Source organism: Neomonachus schauinslandi, chromosome 2, assembly GCF_002201575.2.
Source record: "Neomonachus schauinslandi chromosome 2, ASM220157v2, whole genome shotgun sequence".
In the NCBI taxonomy this organism is placed as follows: domain Eukaryota; kingdom Metazoa; phylum Chordata; class Mammalia; order Carnivora; family Phocidae; genus Neomonachus; species Neomonachus schauinslandi.
The window spans coordinates 148,736,041-148,759,776 of NC_058404.1; the positions used below are offsets into that span (position 1 = coordinate 148,736,041).

The following is a 23,736-nucleotide window of genomic DNA, read 5'->3' on the forward strand; positions in this document are numbered from 1 at the left end:
TTACATTTAATGTCATTACTGATATGGTTGTATGTATGTATGTATTTTGTTTTAAGTTTTTATTTAAATATGAGTTAGTTAACATATAGTGTAATACTAGCTTCAGGAATAGAATTTAGTGATTCATCACTTACATACAACATCCAGTTCTCATCAAAATGTATTTAAATCTAACCATTTTGCTAATTGCTTTGTATTTGTTTCATCTGTTCTTTTCCCCATTTACTCTTTTCTGCCTTCTTTTAGATTAGTCAATTATTTATCTTTTTTCCACTTTATCTCTACTATACATTTTATCTCTACTATTGGTTATAACACTTTCTTAAAAGTTTTATGTACCTCTCTATGATTTACAATATACATCTTTAAATTATTACAATTTATTTTCAAATAATATTATACCACTTCATCTGGTATAAGAAGTTTATGCTGTATTCTTCCAGTTTCTTTCTCCCATCTGTTGGGCTATTCCTGGAAAACATTTTACTTTTTCTCATATTCTAAATCCCACAGTGTATAAAGCTCATAATATGTTGTTACTAATTTCACTTTATACAATCAATTATCTTTTGAAGCAATCAAAAACAATAAAGTTTTTTTTTTATGTCTACCACTTGCTATTTCTTAAACGCACTAGGCACATGCCTAGTCATTGCACAAGATGTTGCCTCTGCCAAAGAGAACATTTCCCTACCATGTCCATGTCTTATTTCTTCACTTTAATATGGTTTTGCTCAAAGGCCAACTTCACAATGAGAGTGGCCTTAACCACTCTATTACATGTTTTACTCCTGCAACCTAGTTCACTATTATGCATAAATCGCTTTATTTTTCCCCCATAGGAATTATTACTATCTAATATGCTATATGTTTTTTACTCATTTATTTGTCTAACTCTACTAGAACATTCACTGTAAGCTTCGTGGGGGTGAGCCTGTTTTGCTTACTGAGATATCCCTAGGCCTCTACCATATAGTAGGTGACTATTTGTTCAATAAAAAAGAAGAATGGTGAATGAATACTAATGGAACATTGTTAGCATTAAAAACTTGTTTACTAGATTATTGATCAATATGCAAATGTGTGTGTGCTTGTTAAATATTTAATTTTCAAGTAAATAAATTTCTTTTAAATATCAGAGGCTACCAGAACATTTGGCCATTACACTGCTATGACTCTGTTTTTAATAATGAAATGGAGGTGTATCTAAAAGAGACCAAAATGATATTACTTTGTTATTACAAGTCTATTGAACAGGTTTTGAAAGAATGAGTTTTCAATGTTAATATTACTGACTAACCTATTTCCACCTATAGTTCCAACAAGTGAAACGAAAACTATTAATTTTTAACAAAAATTTTACTAAAATGCTCATTGAGGGAACAGTTTTATTACTAATCCTTTCTACCCTACACTAGATTTTTAAATATTTAAATACAAATTAACCATGACAAAGCTACAATAGGAAATTCTCTCTGTGAAGAAAAGTATTCCATGTGTCATGACTCTCTCTCCTTGGGATCATTCTAATACCAACAAAAGGTTGTGATACAGATACTCCATAAACTGCTCCCAGTTAAATTTTAAGAGTTAAATGGGCCCCTGGGTGGCTCAGTTGGGTAAGCAACTGATTCTTGATTTCAGCTCAGGTCATGATATTGAGCCCAGCATCGGGCTCTGTGCTGGGCGTGGAGCCTACTTAAGATTCTCTCTTCCCCTCTCCCCCTGCTCGCCCCCCCCACCCCACTCTCTCTCAAAAAAAATTAAAATGAAAAAAATAAAATAATAAAATAATAATAATAAATATTTAAAAAAATAAATTTTTAGAGTTAGAATCTGTCTAGGTGAATTTAGAAGGGCATTTATTTCCCTTAGATGCTGATTCACTGCAGTGAACAAGAAAAAAATTGAAAGTTATTATTAAATCAACATGAGACACAACTTCTTCCCTTGAGAAATTTACACTATACAGCTGTGTCTCTTGTTTAGCTGTATGTATATTTGAAAAATAATGAAAACAACGAATACACCTTTGATACAAACTTGTAACTCAACTTGATAGAGGTTTGTGTAATAAAATACTGAAACAGCAATAATGATAATGATCGTTTATAGGAAGGCAACTGTTAAGTTAAAGGTTAAGTTCATTTATTCCTCAGGTGGTTACTTGATAGCTACCATGTATCTGGAATTAAATTAATATATTTTAATGGAAGAGACAAAAAATAAGTAAATATATATCATAATTTGAATAGTGAGAAGTACAACAAAAACAACAAAGAAGAATAAAGGGATAGAAAATGATATGGGCTGTTTTAAATTAATCAGAAGTCCTCTCAGAAATGATTTTCAAATGGTCACCTGAATGAAATCAAGGCATGAGACACATAGATATCTGGGGGAGAGATATTTCAAGCAAAAGAACTTTTCTTTTTTCGTTTGTTTCAAGTCTTTTTTTTTAATTATTTATTTAGTTAACACATACAATAATATTAGTTCCAGGAATAGAATTCAGTGATTCATCACCTACATATAACACCCAGTGCTCATCCCACCAAGTGTCCTCAATGCCCATCACCCATTTAGCCCATCCCCCATTCCCCTCCCCTCCAACTCTCAGTTTGTTCTCTATTGGTAATAGTCTCTTATGGTTTGCCTTGCTCTCTTTTTTTCTTCCTTTCCCTATGTTCATCTGCTTTGTTTCTTAAATTCCCCATATGAGTGAAATCATATAGTATTTGCTTCTCTGACTTACTTATTTCATCTAGCATCATACTCTCTAGCTCCATCCACATCATTGCAAATGGCAAGGTATCATTCTTTTTTGTGGCTGAGTAATGTTTCGTTGTATATGTATACCACATTTTATTTATCCATTCATCAGTCAATGGACATTTAGGTTCTTTCCATAATTTAGCTACTGTTAATAATGCTGCTATGAACATCATAGTGAATGTGCCCTTTCAAATCAGTGTTTTTGTATCCTTTGGATAAATACCTAGTAGTGCAATTGCTAGATTGTAGGGTAATTGTATTTTTAAGTTTCTGAGGAACCTCCATACTGCCAGAGTGGCTGCACCAGTTTACATTCCCACCAACAGTGTAAGAGGGTTCCCCTTTCTCCACATCCTCACAAACATCTGTTGTTTTCTGTGTCGTTAATTTTAGCCATTCTGACAGGTGTGAGGTGGTATCTCATCATGGTTTTGATTTGTACTCCCCTGATGATGTATGATTTTGAGCATATTTTCATGTGTCTGTCTTTTACCATTTGTATATCTTCTTTGGAAAAATCTCTGTTCATATCTTCTGCACATTTCATGATTGGATTATTTGTTTTTTTGTTGTTGTGTTTGGTAAGTTCTTTATAGATTCTGGATACTAACCCTTTATCAGATATATTATTTGCAAATATCTTCTCCCATTCCATAGGTTGCCTTTTAGTTTTGTTGATTGTGTTGTTGAAACAATTTGTTGTTGATTGTTTCAACAACACTCGTGCAGAAGCTTTTTATCTTGATGAAGTCCCAATAGTTTGTGTTTGCTTTTTTTAAGTCTTTCTATACATTTATTTTATTTATTTAGCATATTATTTTTTATTTAAATTCAATAATTAACATATAACCTATTACTAGTTTCAGAGGTAGAGTTCAGTGATTCATCAGTCTTATGTAACACCCAGTGCTCATTACATCAAGTGCCCTCCTTAATATCCATCACCCAGTTATGCCATCCTCCCAACCACCTCTCCTCTAGCAACCCTCAGTTTGTTTCCTATCATAAGATTCTCTCATGGTTTGTCTCCCTCTCTGATTTCTTTCCATTCCATTTTCCCTCCCTTCCCCTATGATCCTCTGCAGTGTTTCTAACATTCCACATATGAGTGAAACCATATAATTGTCTTTCTCTGATTGACTTATTTTGCTTAGCATAATACTCTCCAGTTCGATCCACACATTTGATAGGGATTGCATTGAATGTTTAGATTGCTCTAGGTAGCATAGACATTTTCACAATATTTATTCTTCCAATCCTTGAGCATGGAATGTTTTTCCATTTCTTTGTGTCTTCCTCAATTTCTTTCATGAGTATTCTATAGATAGTTTTCTGAGTACAGATCCTTTGCCTCTTTGGTTAGGTTTATTCCTAGGTATCTTATGGGTTTTGGTGCAATTGTAAATGGGATTGACTGCTTAATTTCTCTTTCTTCTGTCTCATTGTTAGTGTATAGAATGCAACTGATTTCTGTATATGGATTTTATATCCTGCCACTTCGTTGAATTCTTGTACGAGTTCTAGCAGTTTTGGGGTGGAGTCTTTTGGGTTTACACATAAAGTATCATATCATCTGCAAAGAGTGAGAGTTTGACTTCTTTGATGATTCAGATACCTTTTATTTCTTTTTGTTGTCCAACTGCTGAGGCTAGGACTTCTAGTCCTATGTTGAACAACAGTGGTAAGAGTGGTCATCCATGCCGTGTTCCTGACCTTAGGGGAAAAGCTCTCAGTTTTTCCTCATTGAAAATAATATTTGCTGTGGGCTTTTCATATATGGTTTTTATAATATTGAGGTATGTACCCTCTATCCCTACAATGTGAAGAGTTTTAATCAAGAAAGGATGTAGTACTTTGTCAAATGCTTTTTCTGCATCTATCGAGGGAATCATATGGTTCTTGTTCTTTCTTTTATTAATGTAGTGTATCACATTGATTGATTTGTGGATGTTGAACCACCTTTGCAGCCCAGGAATAAATCCCACTTGGTCGTGGTGAATAATCTTTTTAATGTACTGTTGGATCCTATTGGTTAGTATCTTGGTGAGAATTTTTGCATCCATGTTCATCAGGGATATTGGTCTGTAATTCTCTTTTTTGGTGGGGTCTTTGTCTGGTTTTGGGATCAAGGTAATGCTGGCCTCATAGAAAAAGATGGAAAATTTTCCTCCCATTTCTATTTTTTGAAACAGCTTCAGAAGAATAGTATTAGTTCCTCTTTAAATGTTTGGTAGAATTCCCCTGGGAAGCCATCGGGCCCTGGACTCTTGTTTGTTGGGAGATCTTTGATTACTGCTTCAATTTCCTTACTGCTTATGGGTCTGTTCAGGTTTTCTATTTATTCCTGGTTCAGTTGTGGTAGTTTATACATCTCTAGGACTTCATCTATTTCTTCCAAATTGTCCAATTTGCTGGCATATAGTTGCTCATAAAATTTCTTATAATTGTTTGTATTTCTTTGGTGTTGGTTGTGATCTCTCCTCTCATTCATGATTTTATTTATTTGGGTTGTTTCTCTTTTCTTTTTGATAAGTCTGGCCAGGGGTTTATCAATCTTGTTAATTCTTTCAAAGAACCAGCTCCTAGTTTCATTGATCTGTTCTACTGTTCTTTTGGTTTCTATTTCATTGATTTCTGCTCTGATCTTTATTATTTCTCTTCTCCTGCTGGGTTTAGGTTTATTTGCTGTTCTTTCTCCAGCTCCTTTAGGTGTAGGGTTAGGTTGTGTATTTGAGACCTTTCTTGTTTCTTGAGAAAGGCTTGTATTGTTATATACTTTCCTCTTTGGACCACCTTTACTGCATCCCAAAGATTTTGAACAGTTGTGTTTTCATTTTCATTTGCTTCCATGGATTTTTTGAAATTCTTCTTTAATTTCCTGGTTGACCCATTCATTCTTTAGTAGGATGCTCTTTAGCCTCCATGTATTTGAGTTCTTTCTGACTTTCCTCTTGTGATTAAGTTCTAGTTTCAAAGCCTTGAAAATATGCAGGGAATGATCCCAGTCTTTTGGTACCAGCTGAGACCTGATTTGTGACCTAGGATGTGATTTTTTTCTGGAGAACATTCCATGGGCACTAGAGAAGAATGTGTAATCTGTTGCTTTGGGATGGAATGTTCTGAATATATCTGTGAAGTCCATTTGGTCCAGTGTGTCATTTAAAGCCCTTGTTTCCTTGTTGATCTTTTGCTTAGATGATCTGTCCATTGCAGTGAGGGGGGTGTTAAAGGCCCCTACTATTATTGTATTGTTGTCGATGTGTTCCTTTGGTTTTGTTATTATATAATAATAACTTATATAATTAGCTGCTCCCATGTTAGGGGCATAGATATTTACAAGTGTTAGATCTTCTTGTTGGATAAACCCTTTAAGTAGGATATAGTGTCCTTCCTCATCTCTTATTATAGTCTTTGGTTTAAAGTCTAATTTGTGTGATATAAGAATTGCCACCCCAGCTTTCTTTTAATGCTATTAGCATGGTAAATTCTTTTCCACTCCCTCACTTTCAATCTGGAGGTGTCTTTGGGTCTAAAATCAGTCTCTTGCAGGCAGCATATCAATGGGTCTCGTTTTTTTATCCAATCTGATAGCCTTTGTCTTTTGATTGGGTCATTTAGCCCATTTACATTCAAGGTAACTACTGAAAGATATTAATTTAGTGCTATTGTATTGCCTGTAAGGTTACTGTTACTGTATATTGTCAGTGTTCCTTTCTGATTGATGTTACTTTTGGGCTCTCTCTTTGCTTAAAGGACCCCTTTCAGTATTTCTTGTAGGGTTGGTTTGGTGTTCACAAATTCTTTTAGTTTTTGTTTGTCCTGGAAGCTTTTTATCTCTCCTTCTATTTTCAATGACAGCTTAGCTGGATATAGTATTCTTGGCTGCATATTTTTCTTGTTTAGTGCTCTGAACATATCATGCCAGTCCTTTCTGGCCTGCCAGATCTCTGTGGATAGGTCTGCTACCAATCTAATGTTTCTACCATTGTAGTTTACAGACCTCTTGTCCCAAGCTGCTTTCAGGATTTTCTCTTTTTCTCTGAGCTTATGAGTTTTACTATTAGATGTCAGGGTGTTGACCTATTTTTATTGATTTTGAGGGGTGTTCTTTGTGCCTCCTGGATTTTGATGCTTGTTTCCTTCCCCAGATTAGGGAACTTCTCTGCTATAATTTGCTTCAATATACGTTCTGCCCCACTCTGAGATCCCAATTATTCTAATATTGTTTCTTCTTATGGAATCACTTACTCTCAAATTCTGCCCTCGTGATCCAGTAGTTGTTTATCTCTCTTTTTCTCAGCTTCTTTATGCTCCATCATTTGGTCTTCTATATCACTAATTCTCTCTTCTGCCTCATTTATCCTAGCAGTTAGAGCCTCCATTTTTGATTGCACCTCATTAATAGCCTTTTTGATTTTGACTTGGTTAGATTTTAGTTCTTTTATTTCTCCAGAAAGGGATTCTCTAGTATCTTCCATGATTTTTTCAAGCCCAGCTAGTGTCTTTATAATCATCATTGTGAACTCTAGTTCCAACATCTTACTAAAATCTGTACTGATTAGGTCCCTGGCAGTCGGTACTGCCTCTTGTTCTTTTTTTTTTTTTTTTGAGGTAAGTTTTTCTGTCTTGTCATTTTGTCCAGAGGAGAATAGATGAATGAGAGAACAAAATGCTAACAGGGTAACAATGACCCTAGAACTAACCAAATCAGAAGAGACCTGAAACTGGGGGAAAAAGAAAGGGAAAGAAAAAGAAAGAAAAAAAAAGAATATGATCAGGCTGGTGAATAGATCAGAGCCACACACTAGATTTTGGGCATATTTTGGTCTGTTAGAAGAAACTGCCTCCCAAAATTTTAAAGAAAGAAAAACTTATATATGTACAAAAATAAGTGTAAATATGATGAAGGGAAGGAATATAACTGTAAAGATGAAAATTATAAAAGATTTTACCAAAGGAATTGATAAGATAAAAAGTTGTTTGAAAAAAGAAAGAAAAAAAATTTTAAAAACAAACAAACAAAAACAGAGAGAATGTGATCAGGCAGGAGACTAGAACAAAGCCATATTCTAGAGATTTAGGGTATATTTTGGTCTGTTAGAAGAACCTGTATCCCAAAATTTTAAAGAGAGAAAAACATATATATACAAAAAATAAGGTTAACTACAATGAAGGGATAGAACGACTCTAAAAATGAAAATTAAAAAAGATTTTTAAAAAAAGAATTGATAAGATGTTGTTTGAAAAAGGGGAAAAAATTTTTTAAAAAATAGAAAAAAAATAAAGAAAATTAAAAAAAATTAACTTTGAAAGACTAAAGAATCATGGGGAAGAAAGGCATGAATTCTATGTGCTGTATTCCCCTAGCGTTGAAGTTTTGCAGTTCTCATTGATCGGTAAACATGGTCTTGGCTGGCTGTTCTTGATGATCTTCTGGGGGAGGGGCCTGTTGCAGTGATGCTCAAATGTCTTTGCCTGAGGCAGAATTGCACTGCCCTTGCCAGGGGCCATGCTAGGTAATCTGCTCAGGTTTGCTCTGTAGCTTTTGTTCCCTGAAAGCTTTAGAGGATGAGAATGAAAATGGAAGCCTCCCAATCTCCACCCCGGAGGAGCTGAGAACTCAGGGCCCCACTCGTCAGTTAGCCCCCAGAGAAAAGCAGTCAATCACTCCTGCCTCCCCTGTCTCCGGCCACACTCCGTGATCACCTGGCCTGTGACCCAGCATTTCTATCTCTGGCACATGATCCCATTTGGAGTCTCCAAACCCAGCAGATTCCTGTGGTGCACTCTGTGCCTCTCCTCCCAGGGGAGGAAGGGGAGTCTCCCAGGATCTGCCCCTTGTTGGGTCCCTGCTGGAGGAGTAGTGGCCTGACTGTGCTGCGGATAACGGTTTATGGCAACCTCGAGCTGAGAGCCCACTCCTCGGCTCCATCTCTGCAGCTGGCTTCCCCCCCTGATACCTGGGATCTCTTCCACACTCAGGCACCCATGGTCTTTCTGTGACCCCTAGGGTCCTGAGACCACACTGTCCCAGCGAGGGTTCCACCCCCTGTTTAGCCGGTGGAGCGTCCCTCAGCAGAGCAGTCTTCTAAAAGTTCCAATTTTTTGCTCTGCTGCTCTATCACTTGCCAGTAGCCGGCTGAGGAGGCTCCCTTCCCCCATGGTCTATTTTCCTGAATATCCCCTTGGATTCACTTCTCCACACGTCCTACCTTCCAGAAATTGGTCACTTTTCTGTTCCTAGAATTGCTGCTATTCTTTCCTTTGATCTCCTGTTGAGTTTGTAGGTGTTCAGAATGGTTTGATACCTATCTAGCTGAATTCCTGTGACCAGATGAAATTTAGGTCTCCTACTCCTCTGCCATCTTGCTCCCCCTCCAATATTTTTTTAATTCTTGAAAGAGGTTTGGGAAATGCTTTCTCAACACATCCCTAACTGTCTTCCCTTGGCAGTAAGGAGATTTAATCCTTTGGTTTGGCCAACTGGTGGAAGAAACTCTAAGTGTTCACTTGATTTTAATTTATGTGACAACAGAGAGTTAGGTTTGTTAATCAGCAAATACCCAGTGCCTATAATGGTGCTGGGCTTACAGTAGATGCCCAGTAAGAACCTGTTGAATGAATTACATGTGACAGAAGGATTAGATCCATTTTATATAATCCTAAGGAAATATAACTAGTGTAATAGATGTAAAGTTTAAGAATGCATTCCTAAAAACCATCTTTAGGTTACTGAAAGGTGAGAGGAGCTTCCTCAAAGAAGTTAGGAAGGAAGGGTTTTAAGAACAGGTTGGGCTTGAGGAGTAATATGATAAAGGGGAGTTTAGCATTGGTAAATGAAGTAGATTAATGATAAATCATATTTAACTATGAATTCTGAGAATCTATAGGTTCTTGGGTAAAAATCAAGAAAGGAGTCTTCAGGGGTGCCTGGGTGGCTCAGTCGTTAAGCATCTGCCTTCGGCTTAGGTCATGATCCCGGGGTCCTGGGATGGAGCCCCACATCAGGCTCCCTGCTCAGTGGGGAGCCTGCTTCTCTCTCTCCCACTCTCCCTGCTTGTGTTCCCTCTTTTGCTGTGTCTCTCTCTGTTAAATAAATAAAATCTTTAAAAAAAAAAAAGGAGTGTTCATATCCCTACTCCCATACTTAATACATTTGTATCTGCAACCAGTTTCAGCGGAAGCAGGTCTCTTTATCAAGACTATCTTCTCTAGATCCCAGCTTTGCCTACCTTTTCTGAGGCCCTGTGACAGAAAGGGAATAAATGGCTCAAGTCTATGTCCATCACCTGTCTGCTGATTCCTTACAAGTCAAAGCCTGCTCAGGAGTTTCTTATGTTGAAAAGACTTTATAGAGGTGCCACTTGAAAAAGGGTTCCTTGGGTGCATGACAGGTGAAGCCTGGAGAATTGAATGTGAGAGAGATGATTAGGGGCTGTGTGACAGATCCGGCTGTAGAGGGCCCCATCATGGGGAATCTTCAGGGTTATGTTAAAGCGTTTGTATGTCAATGTGAAATTTAGCACTTAATTCTTGTGAATGTGTCTCAGTGAGGAGATTACATACTGGTAGAGTTCCATATATCCTCTCCATTCCAGAACAGCTCTGTGTTTAATCACTGTTATACAGGAGAGTTCCGTGTAAGCATTAATTTGAGAAAGGGGTCTCAGCCCCTTCAAAATGTTTCTTTCCTCTGCTCAGGCTAAACATGGTGGAATCCTCCTTAACTCTCTTTCACATTCTGCACCAATTCATCAGCAAAGTCTATCAGAAAGGCCTTCAAAATATATTCTGAATCCAATTATATATTTTGATCTCCTCACTGCTAACATCCTCCTAGTCCAAGCCACCATCATCTCCCACCTGAATGTCTGCAGTGGTCCCCTAACCAGTTTACTTACTTTTACCCTTCATGCTACCTTCTCCCTCTGCCACAGTCAATTCTCCACAGAGTGATCCTTTTAATAAGACCATCCATCCCACTGATCAAAACTCTATAATGGTTTCCCTTGTCACTCAGGATAGCATAAAGGAGTCCTTATAGTGGCTCACTAGGTTATGAACAGTTATGTGACTATCCCTGACCTCAGCTTCTCTCTTCTGCTTGCTGCCTACATGCTGGTCACATTGACCTTCTCACTCTCTTGTCAATATACCAAATCTGTTCCCTCTTCAGGACACTTGTACTTACTGTTCCCTTTGTTTATAGTACTTTTCCCTCAGACAGTCGCATGACTCCATCCTTCACTTTGTTGTGTCTGCTTGGATGTCATCTTTGCAGAGAGGTCTCCTCTGATCGCCTTAATCCCACCCCACCACCATTCTTTCTCTATTCTCTTACTGGACACTTTACATTTATATATAGATTATGTTTTGTTCATGGTCTGTCTTCCTCCCAGAGAATATGTCTTTGGTCCTGCTATATCCCTACCACCTAAAATAGTGCCTGAAACAAGTAGATGCTCAATGAACATATGTTGACTGAATGAATGAAATCAAAGGTGTCTTATTAACAGTGTGTTTGGCAATCATAATAACCATAAAATCTTTTTCAGGCAGAAGATGTGATCATTCTAATGCAATATTTTAGTTACCCAGAAAGTAAAAGATTTTGAAGAGCCTGGTGTATTTTTGAAGGACACACAAAAACTATGGAAATGTTTCCCATATTTGTAAGAATTAAATTACTAAATATTATTGTTCATGTAGCTGCTTTCACAGAGGTGGAGCTGACCTTGCTAATATTATAGCATGGGAGGAGGTTGCCTTTGGGTGCTTAGAAGATGGCAATCATGATTTTGAAGATAAGCTATGAAGGGGGATAGATCTTACGCTGGATCTAGAAATCATAGGTCTAAAAAATTTTTTTAAAGGAAGTTTTGGAAAGCCCATGAAATTGTCACCAATATCCTAGAATGTCCTATACATTCTTTTATATTCTATTACATTATGTAAATAGGATTTAATGGGATTAACATACCCATCCCCCTGCAATGAATAGAATTATTACACATTACAGTAAAGGAGCAGGGTGCAATCTGATTTCTGCCCACACTCTGAACCTTTGTCCCTCTCCATTACCTGCCAAACCAGTCATGTCTAGCTGATAGAGAACCCAATTTTGATGACTAGCTCATACTTGAAATTCCCCCAGTTTCCCACCACATTGCTAGTTCTTTATGCCGCTGTAGTCATTTACTATCACATTTTTAGGATATGCTTTCATGTGCCTTTTGAACAAAACCAAGGGCATTTCTTGCCAGGATCCTTTCATTTGTGTTCCTAGTCTTTAAAATTCTTACCAAGTCTAAAGCAAATTTTGCCTCATCATGAAAATATGTGTCATCACTACTTAAACGATTGTATTATTGATTGATTATAATTTTTTTACTTAAGTATAGTTGACATACAATGTTACAGTAATTTCAGGTATACAATATAGTGAGTCAACTTCTCTATATGTCATGCTATGCTCACTGCAAGTGTAGCTATCATCTGTCACCATGAAACACTGTTACAACAGTATCATTGACTATATTCCCAATGCGGTGCCTTTTATGCCCATGACTTATTTATTCCATAACTGGAAGCCTATATCTCCCACTTCCTTTAACCCACTTTGCCCCTACCCCCTTCCCCTCTGGCAACCATCAGTTTGTTCTCTATATTACAGGTCTAATTCTGCTTATTGTTTCTCTGTTTATTCATTTGTTTTGTTTTTTAGATTCCACATATGAGTGAAATCATATGGTGTTTGTCTTTCCCAGTCTGACTTATTTCATTTAGCATAATACTCTTTAGGTCCATCCATGTTGTCACAAATGGCATGACCTCATTCTTTTTTATGACTGCAAAATATTCCATTATACACACACACACACACACAAACACACACCATGTCTCCTTATCCACTAATGATACATCTGATAAGAGTTTAAAATCTAAAATAGATAAAAAAAATTTATACAACTCAACACAAACAAAACCCCACCATTTGATTTAAAAATGGGCAGAGGAACTGAATAGACATTTTTCCAAAGACATATGAATAGACACATGAAAGATGCTCAACATCACTAATCATCATGGGAATGCAAATCAAAACTACAATGAGATATCACCTTATACCTGTCAGAATGGCTAAAATCAAAAAGACAAGAAATAACAAGTGTTGGCAAGGATGTGTCAAAAAGGAACCCATGTGCACTACTGGAAAAAATGTAAATTGGTGCAGACACTGTGGAAAACAGTGGGGAGATTCCTCAAAAAAATAAAAAATAGAAATACCATACGATCCAGTAATTCCACTACTGGGTATTCATTCACCCAAAGAAAACAAAAACACTAACTCAAAAAGATATATGAACCCCTATGTTTATTGCAGCATTAATTACCATAGCCAAATTATGGAAGCAGCCCATATGTCCATCATAGATGACTATACCATTTTAAATGCTGCAACAACACGATGAACTCCTCTCTTTTACTACCCACCATTTTGCCAATGTTTTGATTTACATTTTCTAGTGTTGCCAAGTCTTCGCATAAAAAGATATTTCCCAAAAAGAACTGCACCACCATCAGCTGAACTAAATTAGACTGTTTAAGTCATTAAAATGGTTTTCCAAAATCTCTTAAGCTCTTCTTACTCTCATCTTCTATCCAAAATGCATGAATTGTTTTCTTTTGTTGATTTTATCAATTTTTTGAGTGGTGGTGAAAAATACTATTCATTGGTGAGTTTCTTTGACTTCCAAATAAATTCTGTGGTCATATTCCTGTTTAAAAATGTGCTTTTATGATAATGAGAAGTTGTTCTGCTTGCAAGCAAGGAGTAAACAGGATTAGGATGTAATTAACCACTATCACATGCTAGAGAACGCCCTTGACCTTCAAGGGCCCTGATCAGTCATCACATCTTCTGAGAAGTCTTTCCTGTATGCCTTTCTGTCTCTTTCTTAAACAACCTTTATTATTCAATCCTCCATGTTTACTTATCACTGTACTTGGTAAATCTGTTGTTTTTCCTATGACACTGTATTGATTTTATTATTTTATATCTTTCTACTCTACCATAAGCTCCTTGAATACAAAGTGCATTTGTTTTTAAATTCTTGTATCCCCACTGCCAGGAATATATAGGCACACAATAAAAGTTTCCTAAATAGAATTGAATTGAGTATAGCAAAAGGACATATAGCAATCCTACTGACCAGATCATGCATCATGTGGCTCTGGGTATGTTCCAAATTCAGTACTAGCAGAGCTTTGTCTAGAAATACTTGACATACTTTACATCAATAAACTAATTTTCATTATTATGGTAATGTGATAATGTAACTTTGGGACTTTTAACCATGAACTCAATAGTTACATAGTAAGACTATGGGAGAAAAAAAGTACTGGAAAAACTTCTAGTCTATGTGGAGTTCAGAGAACATAGATAATAAATGAGTTTACAAGGCATAGACCAAGCTTTGCTTCTGCATCAACAAATAAAATACTATAGTATAAATAATAGAGACATTTCATTTATATAATATATCTATTAGTTATTATTAAATGCCTATTACATATATATATATGTATGTGACCTGAAAAGCAGATTACAATTAGTGATTAGAGAAGCCGAGAATTAGTCTATCAATGCTAACACCAATAGCAACACCAATGCTAAACCAACAAATAATTATTCAATAATAGCATAATTGCTTTCCAGTGATACAACCTTAGAGAATCAAGCACACACACCCATCAACTGTAATATGAAGTCTAGAAATGGGAAAAGCAATGTCAATGTATTTCAATAATGAACTGGTTCAAATCCCAATTTCATAACTGAATTAACTAAAACGGATTAAAGTTTAAAAAGAGACAGGGTGCTGTACCAAAACACATGCTACAAAGTGTCTCAAATTAGTGGCTTAAGTCCTAACACGCAAAATGACAGGCAGAAAATAAATCCCAATTATGAATTTAAAAATTAACCCTTTTGCCATCTGACTCTTAATTAGTCCATCTCGATAATATCTAGTAGCTGTGTTTGGTGATTAAGGAAGTTTTACTCTAGCTTGGGGATACCTCTTATCATGTAAGTGTCCTCTTGTGACTGGTACAGTCCACCTGAACCACATACACTTACATATATTTCTTTTTTTAAGAAGATTTTATTTATTTATTTGACAGAGAGGGAAGAAGGAAGGGAGAGAGAGAGCACAAGCAGGGGAAGCGGCAGGCAGAGGGAGAAACAGGCTCCCCACTGAGGGCGGAGCCCTACGTGGGACTCAATCCCAGGACCCTGGGATCATGACCTGAACCAAAGGCAGATGCTTAACCAACTGAGGCACCCAGGTGCCCTGGCTTACATATATTTCAATTTAACTCCTTAAAAGGATACAAATGGATTAACTTTGAGAATTCTGGAATAAGAATAATTTAGACACAAATAAGCTATCTTCATTTTTATGATTTATTTATAATTCATTATTCCTTAATCTAGCCAAAAATACTATAATTTTTCCATATTTCATGGTTTTTGAACAGATTTGTTCCACTGATTCTCACATTAAGAGCAATAATCTAAAAGATATTTGGAGGCTGAGGTCTGAAGGACTGGGAGATGTCTTAATTATACATTGTGCCTAACATAAAAGACACATATGCCATTCAGTGTGCAAATATATAATAAAGATGGCCTACTTCTTTCTGCAAACCTCTACTTAAACTACGCTAGTTAGTAACTCAATTAATCTGTTATAAAAGCATCTATTTTAAGAAAAGTTCTGTAAAAGAAACTGGGGAAAAGCAACTCAATTTCAATTGCTTAAATAAACTTCCTAAAAGTTCAAGACTGAACTATCTGATAAGTGTCATATGTCCAGTAGTCAGCCATCTTTGATATAATAATCTTAGAGCTTATTGCAACTAGTTATTGAGAGGAGGCCAGTTTTCTCACCTATTTATTTAGGTATGATTACAGTGCTTATCATCAAAGAGCCTGCCTCTAAAAGAAGACATAACTCTGAGACTTAATTGTTAATCTACACAAGTGGCATGTTGGAGGGGGGGTTGTGTTTGTTCTCTTCATCAGAGCATTTGTAAGGCTGTCTGCAGAGAAAAGTATAAGATTGACTTTTTATGTACATCGTTTTGGTGTGGGATAATGTAGTTAGTCTGCTATATCTACCTGAGTTAAGTCATAAGAATGAAATAGCTGGGCTCTGGGGGTGGAAGTGTTGCCGGGGAGCTCTCTCAGAGCCATTCTCCATTTGCTACAAACTCATGGGTCTTGTGAAGGTGAGCCTGGCTGGTTTTCAAAGTTAGATGTTCTGGGGACTCCTCTTTCAGGTTTTAAAAGTTGGGGTGCTCAATGTGGGATTCAAACCCTTCGCTCCTCAGGGATAAGCTCCAGGTTTTGAGTTCCCTCCCCATTGTGGATCACCATGCCAGGGGTGGGGTTTATGGTGAGATTATATCTCAGCTTCTCCTACCCACCTCCATGAGGTTTCATTCTCACTTTCTGAAGTACAGTAGTTGTTCAAGTAGTTTTCAGGTTTTTTCAGAGTTTATTGTTCCATATGTAGCTGTAGGTTCTATGTGTCAGTGAGAGAAAATAAGCTCAGGATCCTCCTGGGTTGCCATCTTGAACTGGAACCAACAGTTGTGTCTCAGAATTCTTTAACTTTTGTATGCAAATGATTTTTCGGATCTAGGATCTAGACTGTGTCCCTTTTATTCATCATTCATTTATTCAAAGAGCAGCAACATTTATGTCAGGAATAAAAAAATCTTCTTTACCATGATGCAATGTTATCATGACTTACTGTGTGTCTATAACCCCCAAAATTTGACAGAATTTTATTCTTGTCATTTCTTGCATCTTGAAGGGCTCAGGTAAAAACAAACAAATTGACAAAACTTAGGGAAAAAGGAAGTGAGAAAAAAATGCGTGAACCAAAATGTCCACAAACTACATATCAAGAATACTTAATACTATAGATTTTGTATATGGAGACTGCAATTACAGTGAGGAAGGAGGTATTGTATATGGGTATATTAATAAATTTTGTTTATTCTGGGCTATGTGGTGCCAACCTTAACAGTTGCTTTTATTAGAGTCATGCCAACAGATGTCAGTGACACAACTAAAATAAAATAAGTCAAAGAGAAAAGGGCATAAAATGGGTACTTTCCATTTGGCTCAGACCCAAGTGTGAGGACAGCACATTGGTCATTATTAACAACATTGATGTCTGAATTGAAATCACCGTCTTTTCCTTTAATCTTTCTCATCTTGCCAGAAGGCACAATCATTTACTTGGACATCAAAACAAGGGAGACATTAATCCTTTCCTTATCCCACAACTAAGTAATCAGCCAACAAAAATCAAGAATTGGAGCTAAATCCATCTCCTCTCCACCCCACTGCTTCAGCCTTGGCTCAGGTCCTCACCATCCTCTCCATCTTTCTCCTGGATCTTCAAAATAACCTCTAAACTGGTCTTCCTGTCTGCACTCCTGCTCTAATCCTCATCTTGTGATTATTCTAAATTCTCAGTCTGATTAAAATTTTTATTGGCTCCCCATCTTCTGCAGAGTCAATTTCAAACGTTTTACTTTGGGTTATGGGACTCCTCATGACCCAATCAGTCCACCAGCCTTAGCATATCCTCTTTCTAGTACAACAGTGGTGAGAAAACATGCAATCATGCACATGCTTTGGACGCCATAAATTCTTTGAGGGCAAAAGCAGAATTTTCACTCCCAGTACTAACTATAGTAGCACCCCCCACCCCCTGTTTATTCGAGATTTTACTTTCTGTGTTTTCAGTTACCTATGGTCAACCTGAAGCAGATGATCCTCCTTCTGACTTGTCAGAAGGTAGTAGTAGCCTAATGTTAGTCACAGTGCTTGTGTCATTCATCTCACGTCATCTCATCACATAGGCGTTTTTCATCTTACATCATTACAAGAAGAATGAGCACAGTACAGTAAGGTATTTTGAAAGAGAGAGACCATATATACATAACTTTTATTACAGCATATTTTTATAATTGCTCTATTTTACTATTATTGTCAATCTCTTCCTATGCCTATTCATAAAATAAACTTTATCATAGATACATATGTATAGAAAAAAACATAGGGTTTGGCACTATTCACAATTTCAGGCATCCACTGGGGTTTTCAGAACATATCCCAAGTGAGAAAAAGGGGACCACTGTATTAGTAATGAATATTGTTTCACATCCTTAGCACACCCCCTTTTGTTGCACATGTTATTTTTTCTGTTCTTTTCTCCTTTTTATGCCTGGAGAACTTGTAACACTCAAAGTTTAATCATGTCACCTTCTTGATAAAATATCCTGACACAGACCTCCAAAAAGTTAATTACTTTCTATTCTTGCACCAAGTTTTATTTTGGCACATTTCATACTATATATTAATTACTCATTTCCACATCTGTATGCTCTTGTAAAGAGTGAGTTTCTGACAGGCAAGGAGTATATCTTAAAATCTTTATATCTCTTGGCATCTAGAACTGCTCCTGAAATTGTTGGAATGTGGTAGGTACTATTCTAAGAACTTTCTATTATCTCATTGAATGAATAAAGTTTAAAATAAATATTGTTAAATAAAATTAAAAATGTAAAGACATAAAAGTATCTCACTTGCAAGATATTAAATATCGAATGTTATTCAAGGATTTGGAAAATAAAGTAAATAAATGCCAACTTTCAAGTTGGAAAATGATAATCTTAATAAGATATTTTGAGTGGGGAGGTAGTACATGAGTAGGCATAGGTAAAAGTCAAGTGGAAATAGTCTTCTTGGGGACTGGAGTCTTATCAAGTACGATTCACAATTTGTGATTTCATTGGGAGGTGTTAATAAAATGCAAAGAACCATGATCAGGGTTTCAAAAGCAATGTTGCTACTTTTAAAAGAAATCATTAAGAAAAATTTTAAGGTCATTAAAAAAGTATTCATATTAATTTTTTTAATTTTTAATCAAGTAGAATTGATGAGATTATTGTATAACTGCTGTTGCTAGAAACTCCCTTATTAAAATATGAAAATTTTATTTATAAACTACCTTTTTAATAAGTAAGTCTTTGTGTTTCACCCTTCAAATTTCAAATTGCCAATATGTCAGACAAAATGCTGTAGGAAGATATTCTCACTTGAATGTCAACATCGGTAGAACTTTAACCAAAATTTATATTGTGATTGGGGTATTGGGAAAGCATATACAAATTAAAACCTTGTGTTCTTTTCAAAATCTAAGTATCCTATTATTAGTTAGCAGTATAAACTATTTTCTTAGAGAACATAACAAGTGGACATAAAGTGGAACCATAATGACTTTCTTATTGTCTTACTATTTGTTTCTATTATCACAGACCAGTTGAATTTTCAGAAGCTGATTACCCACGGGCTGAATATCAAAGAAGACAGCAATTTTGGGATCCTATACGTGTAGCTCTTTTCACATTGGCAATTGTAGCAATCATAGGAATTGCAATTGGTATTGTTACTCATTTTGTTGTTGAGGGTAAGTATCCAGGTCACATTTCTATTGCCTAAGTGCTCTATGACTTAATATCTTGAAATTCTTTCTTGTATAAAAAATGCTATTTGCATGATATTAAAATTTTAATTACTAATCTGTTATTGATGTTAAATTATTGTTTGCTCCAGTGTTGAGTTCAGTGTTACATATTTCCAGCCAATGAAGCTTGCAATAAACATTATTACATGGATGGACACATCTAAAAGCGATACAGTTTTGGGGTGCCTGGGTGGCTCAGTCAGTTAAGCATCTGCCTTCGGTTCAGGTCATGACCCTAGGATCAAGCTCCCTGTTCAGCTGGGAGTCTGCTTCTCCCTCTCCCTCTGCCCCTACCCCTGCTAGTGCACGCTCTCTCTCTCTTGCCCTCTCTCTCAAATAAATAAAAATCTTTAAAAGCAATATCGTTTTAAAATGAGAAAGAAGAGTGAAAAGCTTAATCTTTAGAATAAAGACAAATCACATCATGTGCTGAGTTTCATATGCCTTTTTTTTTCCAAAAGCAGTATAAGGCAACTGCTTAAGCTATAGGCAATCAAATAATTTCCTTGCTTTGCTTCTGCATCTTCTCTATACAAATCTCCCCTCACTCCTGTTGGTGGAGGACTCCTAATCACTTTCGGTTTGGTGTTGCCCAACTGGAATCACTATTTGCTCAAATAAACTCTTGAAAATGTAAATGTGCCCCAGTTGATTTATTTTAAAGATTTTATTTATTTGAGAGCCAAAGACAGGGGGTCAGCATGAGCTGGGGGAGGGGAGGGCAGAGGGAGAGGGACAAGCAAACTCCCCGCTGAGCAGGGAGCCCGATCCCAGGACCCCGGGATCATGACCTGAGCTGAAGGCAGGCGCTTAACCAACCAAGCCACCCAGGTACCCCAACTTAGTTGATCTTTTAACATCAACAAATAGTTGATGGTTGAGGCCATCACTGTTAGGATCACCCAGAAAGTGTTATTTACATGGCCAGGGCAAGGATAGAACAGTGGGTTGCTAAGGAAAGAAGCAGAAATAAAAGAGTTCTCCAAGGTCGATGAAAAGGTGTGGCCAGGAAGGAAGAAAGTTAGAATATGGCTCCACAAAGCCTAAGGTGGGGTTTCAGGGAATATGATTAAACCTGCAAAACAATCAAGATTTAAAAAAAAAAAGAAAAGAAAAAAGACCCTAAAAAAGGTAGCTATTCGATATTATGACTGTTGGCCTTGACAATGGAAGTTTCAGTGGTATGTCAAGAATGGACTGCAGAGAATTGAGAAGTGAATAGGCAAAAAGTGAAAACAATAAATACTAATACTTATTAGTAGCATGGAAAAAACTGATAGCCTCTTCAATATATCTTCATAATATAGCTTATCTAAGATATACCTATGTTACAATTCTTTGAGGAAACTGATAATTTTTACATGACTTTCAGCAATTGCTTTCAATATTTATTGTCCATATTGCATGTCCAATTGTATGAAAATTTTGATATGCATAAACACTGTAAAAGAGGTATTCCGAAAGTGTACTTGGAGGCCTGGATTTTCTATTTTAGCTGGATACAATGATAAAATTACAAAATATTTGAAAAATGTCCACAATAACTTTTGTACCAAGAAGAAATAAACTGCACTATAGTAAACCTATTTCCTGGGGTTGGGGGACAAAAAACATTATATTTAAGCATGAATCTTTTGTTTATTTTACCTTTCAGATGATAAGTCATTCTATTACCTTGCCTCTTTTAAAATCACAAATATAAAATACAAAGAAAATTATGGAATGAAAAGCTCAAGAGAGTTTATAGAAAGGAGTCATCAGATTGAGAGAATGGTAAGCTTAATAGAAATTTTAGAAGTTTATGAATGTGTTTTTCTGTTTCACTTTCAGTTTGGTTGCTATAAGAACCTAGCCTCTCCATGCCTCAATCTCTTCTTCTGTAAAATATAGATAATATCTAAGCCATATGATTGTGACGATTAAAGAACTTAATATATGTAAAATATTTTGAATAATGTTATATACAATTAAATGCATATAGATTAGAGTAGGCTACTAATTAACAACTAAGAAAACTGTTGGTTGAAACAGACGTTCTTCTGATTTTCAATTCTTGATTTTCTGTGCTGGTTCATTTTCCTTAAACTTTTTTAACATAAGAATATATGATTGCCATGTTTGCCTTATCATTTTATTTATTATGTTTTTAAAAGCATGTAAAGCATCACATACAAATGTGCATCTGTAATTTTTTTTTTTTGAGAGGGAGAGAGAGATTGAGGCAGGGAGGGGCAGAGGGAGAGAGAGACTCTTAAGCAGGCTCCATGCCCAGCACAGAGCCGAGTGAGGGCTAGATCTCCCCACCCTGAAATCATGACCTGAGCCAAAATCAAGAGAAAGACGCTTAACTGAATGAGCCACCCAGGTGCTCCCGTGTCTAAAATTTTTTATATCAATCTCAAATCTAGTTATGCCTCTCATGGCTTCCCTTAAAAACTGCATTTATCAAGGCATTTCTAATTTTCAAAGTATGTTAGACAAGCTAAGTCTTTACCTATCATAGCAGAAAGTCAAATAGTCTTCCATTTTTTGTCCCATGAAAAGCATGTCTGTGGAGACCATAGATTTGTTTAGCAAAACCCAGTATATTAGCCTAGAATGTTCTCCTTAAAGCTTATGAGAGTTATTCTGGAACAATGAAGTAATAGCTCTATAGAAAGAAGACTGAATTAGTATGATTATTTATGATTTGCTCAATTAAAAGATGACTTTAGCACTTCAACTCTTAACTCATCGTACTTTCCTTTCTCTGGCATATTAACAATGTAGGAAAGTATTTCATTTTATTTGGTTAATCTTTATATAGGTTGATTCTAAATATTGAAAACCAATGAATAGTATTTTCATTTCCATAGCTATTTAAATAGTGTTTGTCATTTAACAAAACAGTGCTTTTTACAATTGGGTTGCCACACAAGAGTATTTCCCAAAGCAATTTTGAGTAGAACTCACTCATTTATTTTAAGTCCTCTACCATTTTACTATATCTTCAGATATGTCCAAAGTCTCACTATTTCTTTATTTCTTTAATTCTTCTTTCTCAAAACTTTATGCTTTCTGCTTCAATTTGAACTGGTTGCTTTCTAGGTCCACTTTAGAGAGGTAACCTGGGTCCAAACAGGATTGCTCTAGTGTGTGAGAGCTATTGCTTCTTGAATCTCATATTTTCCTTGATATGGTGGGTTATGTCCTCAAGCACTTTCCTTAAGAAAAAAGTGCATGGGAGGTAACATTTCTGAATTATTTTATGTTGAAAAACCCTTTATCCAATAGTCTACTCAAATGACAGTTTGAATGTAAACCTTTACATTGAAAAATCACTTCCCCTCAGACCATCTGAGGCCTTGCTTCATTTTTATTACTCTATCACTGCAGCTGATGAGAAATTGTGTTTCTTTTTAAGTAATCTCTTCTTTTTCTAGAAACTTTTGTACTCTATTTTTTGTTTTCTGAAATTTCATAATGATGTGTCTTGGTATTTGGTATTTTTTCTTTCATTCATTTTTGTTGGGATATCATTATGCTTTAGAAAGTGTGTAAAACATTTTAAAGTGAATATCCAAGAACCTACCACCAAATTTCAGAAATAGAACTTTACCAGTACCTCTGAGTTCTTTTTTCTCTCTTCTTCATAGTTAAAAACTGTTTTGAATTTGGATTTAATCATTCTGTGGTTTTATCACCGAGGTATGCATACTCAAATAGCATAGTATGCAATTTTTCCTCTTTTGAAATTTATGTAAATATAATCATATCTTTCTGTGACTTCATTATTTCCCTCAATGTTATGTCTTTGAGATATCCCCATTTTGATGCATGTAGCTATAGCTATATAAAATAGCTATATAAAATAGGATTTTATATATAAAATATAAAGCTATGTAAAATAAAAGCTATATAAAATAAAAATCCTGTAGCTATATAAAATAAATACATCATTTATTTTTCACTGCAGTGTAGAATGTCCTAGAAAGAATATACTACTATTTATTAATTAATTCTAAGGTTGACAAATATTTCAGCTGTTTTCACTTTTATAATTATGAACAATGCAGCTAATTAACATCCTTGCAGGTTAGTGCATGCACTCCTAGTGCATGTGCAAGAGCCTCCTCAGGTCATAAACCAAGCAGATGGTTTGCTGGGTCATAGGTTTTGCTCAGACTCAACTTCAGCAGATTCTGATCAATGGTTTTCCAGGGGGTTTGTAGACATTTGACACCACCACCAACAGGGAGTGAATTCATGTTGCCCTACCTCTTCATCAAAATTTTCAACAAAATTGACTTTTGCCAAACTGGTATGTATGTATGTATGTATGTATGTATGTATGTATGTATGTATGTAT

General features: G+C 35.9%; 1 protein-coding gene across 1 annotated transcript in view; it reads left to right on the plus strand.

The window, feature by feature from the left end:
- The window catches only part of LOC110591485 (transmembrane protease serine 11F), a 68,621-nt gene that overhangs the window by 15,800 nt on the left and 29,085 nt on the right, over nucleotides 1–23,736 (plus strand). Inside the window, exons 2-3 of the mRNA XM_021702406.1 lie at nucleotides 19,180–19,331; nucleotides 21,043–21,161. Of these exons, the coding sequence (XP_021558081.1) occupies nucleotides 19,180–19,331; nucleotides 21,043–21,161 (271 nt within the window). The remainder of the gene's footprint in view (nucleotides 1–19,179; nucleotides 19,332–21,042; nucleotides 21,162–23,736) is intronic.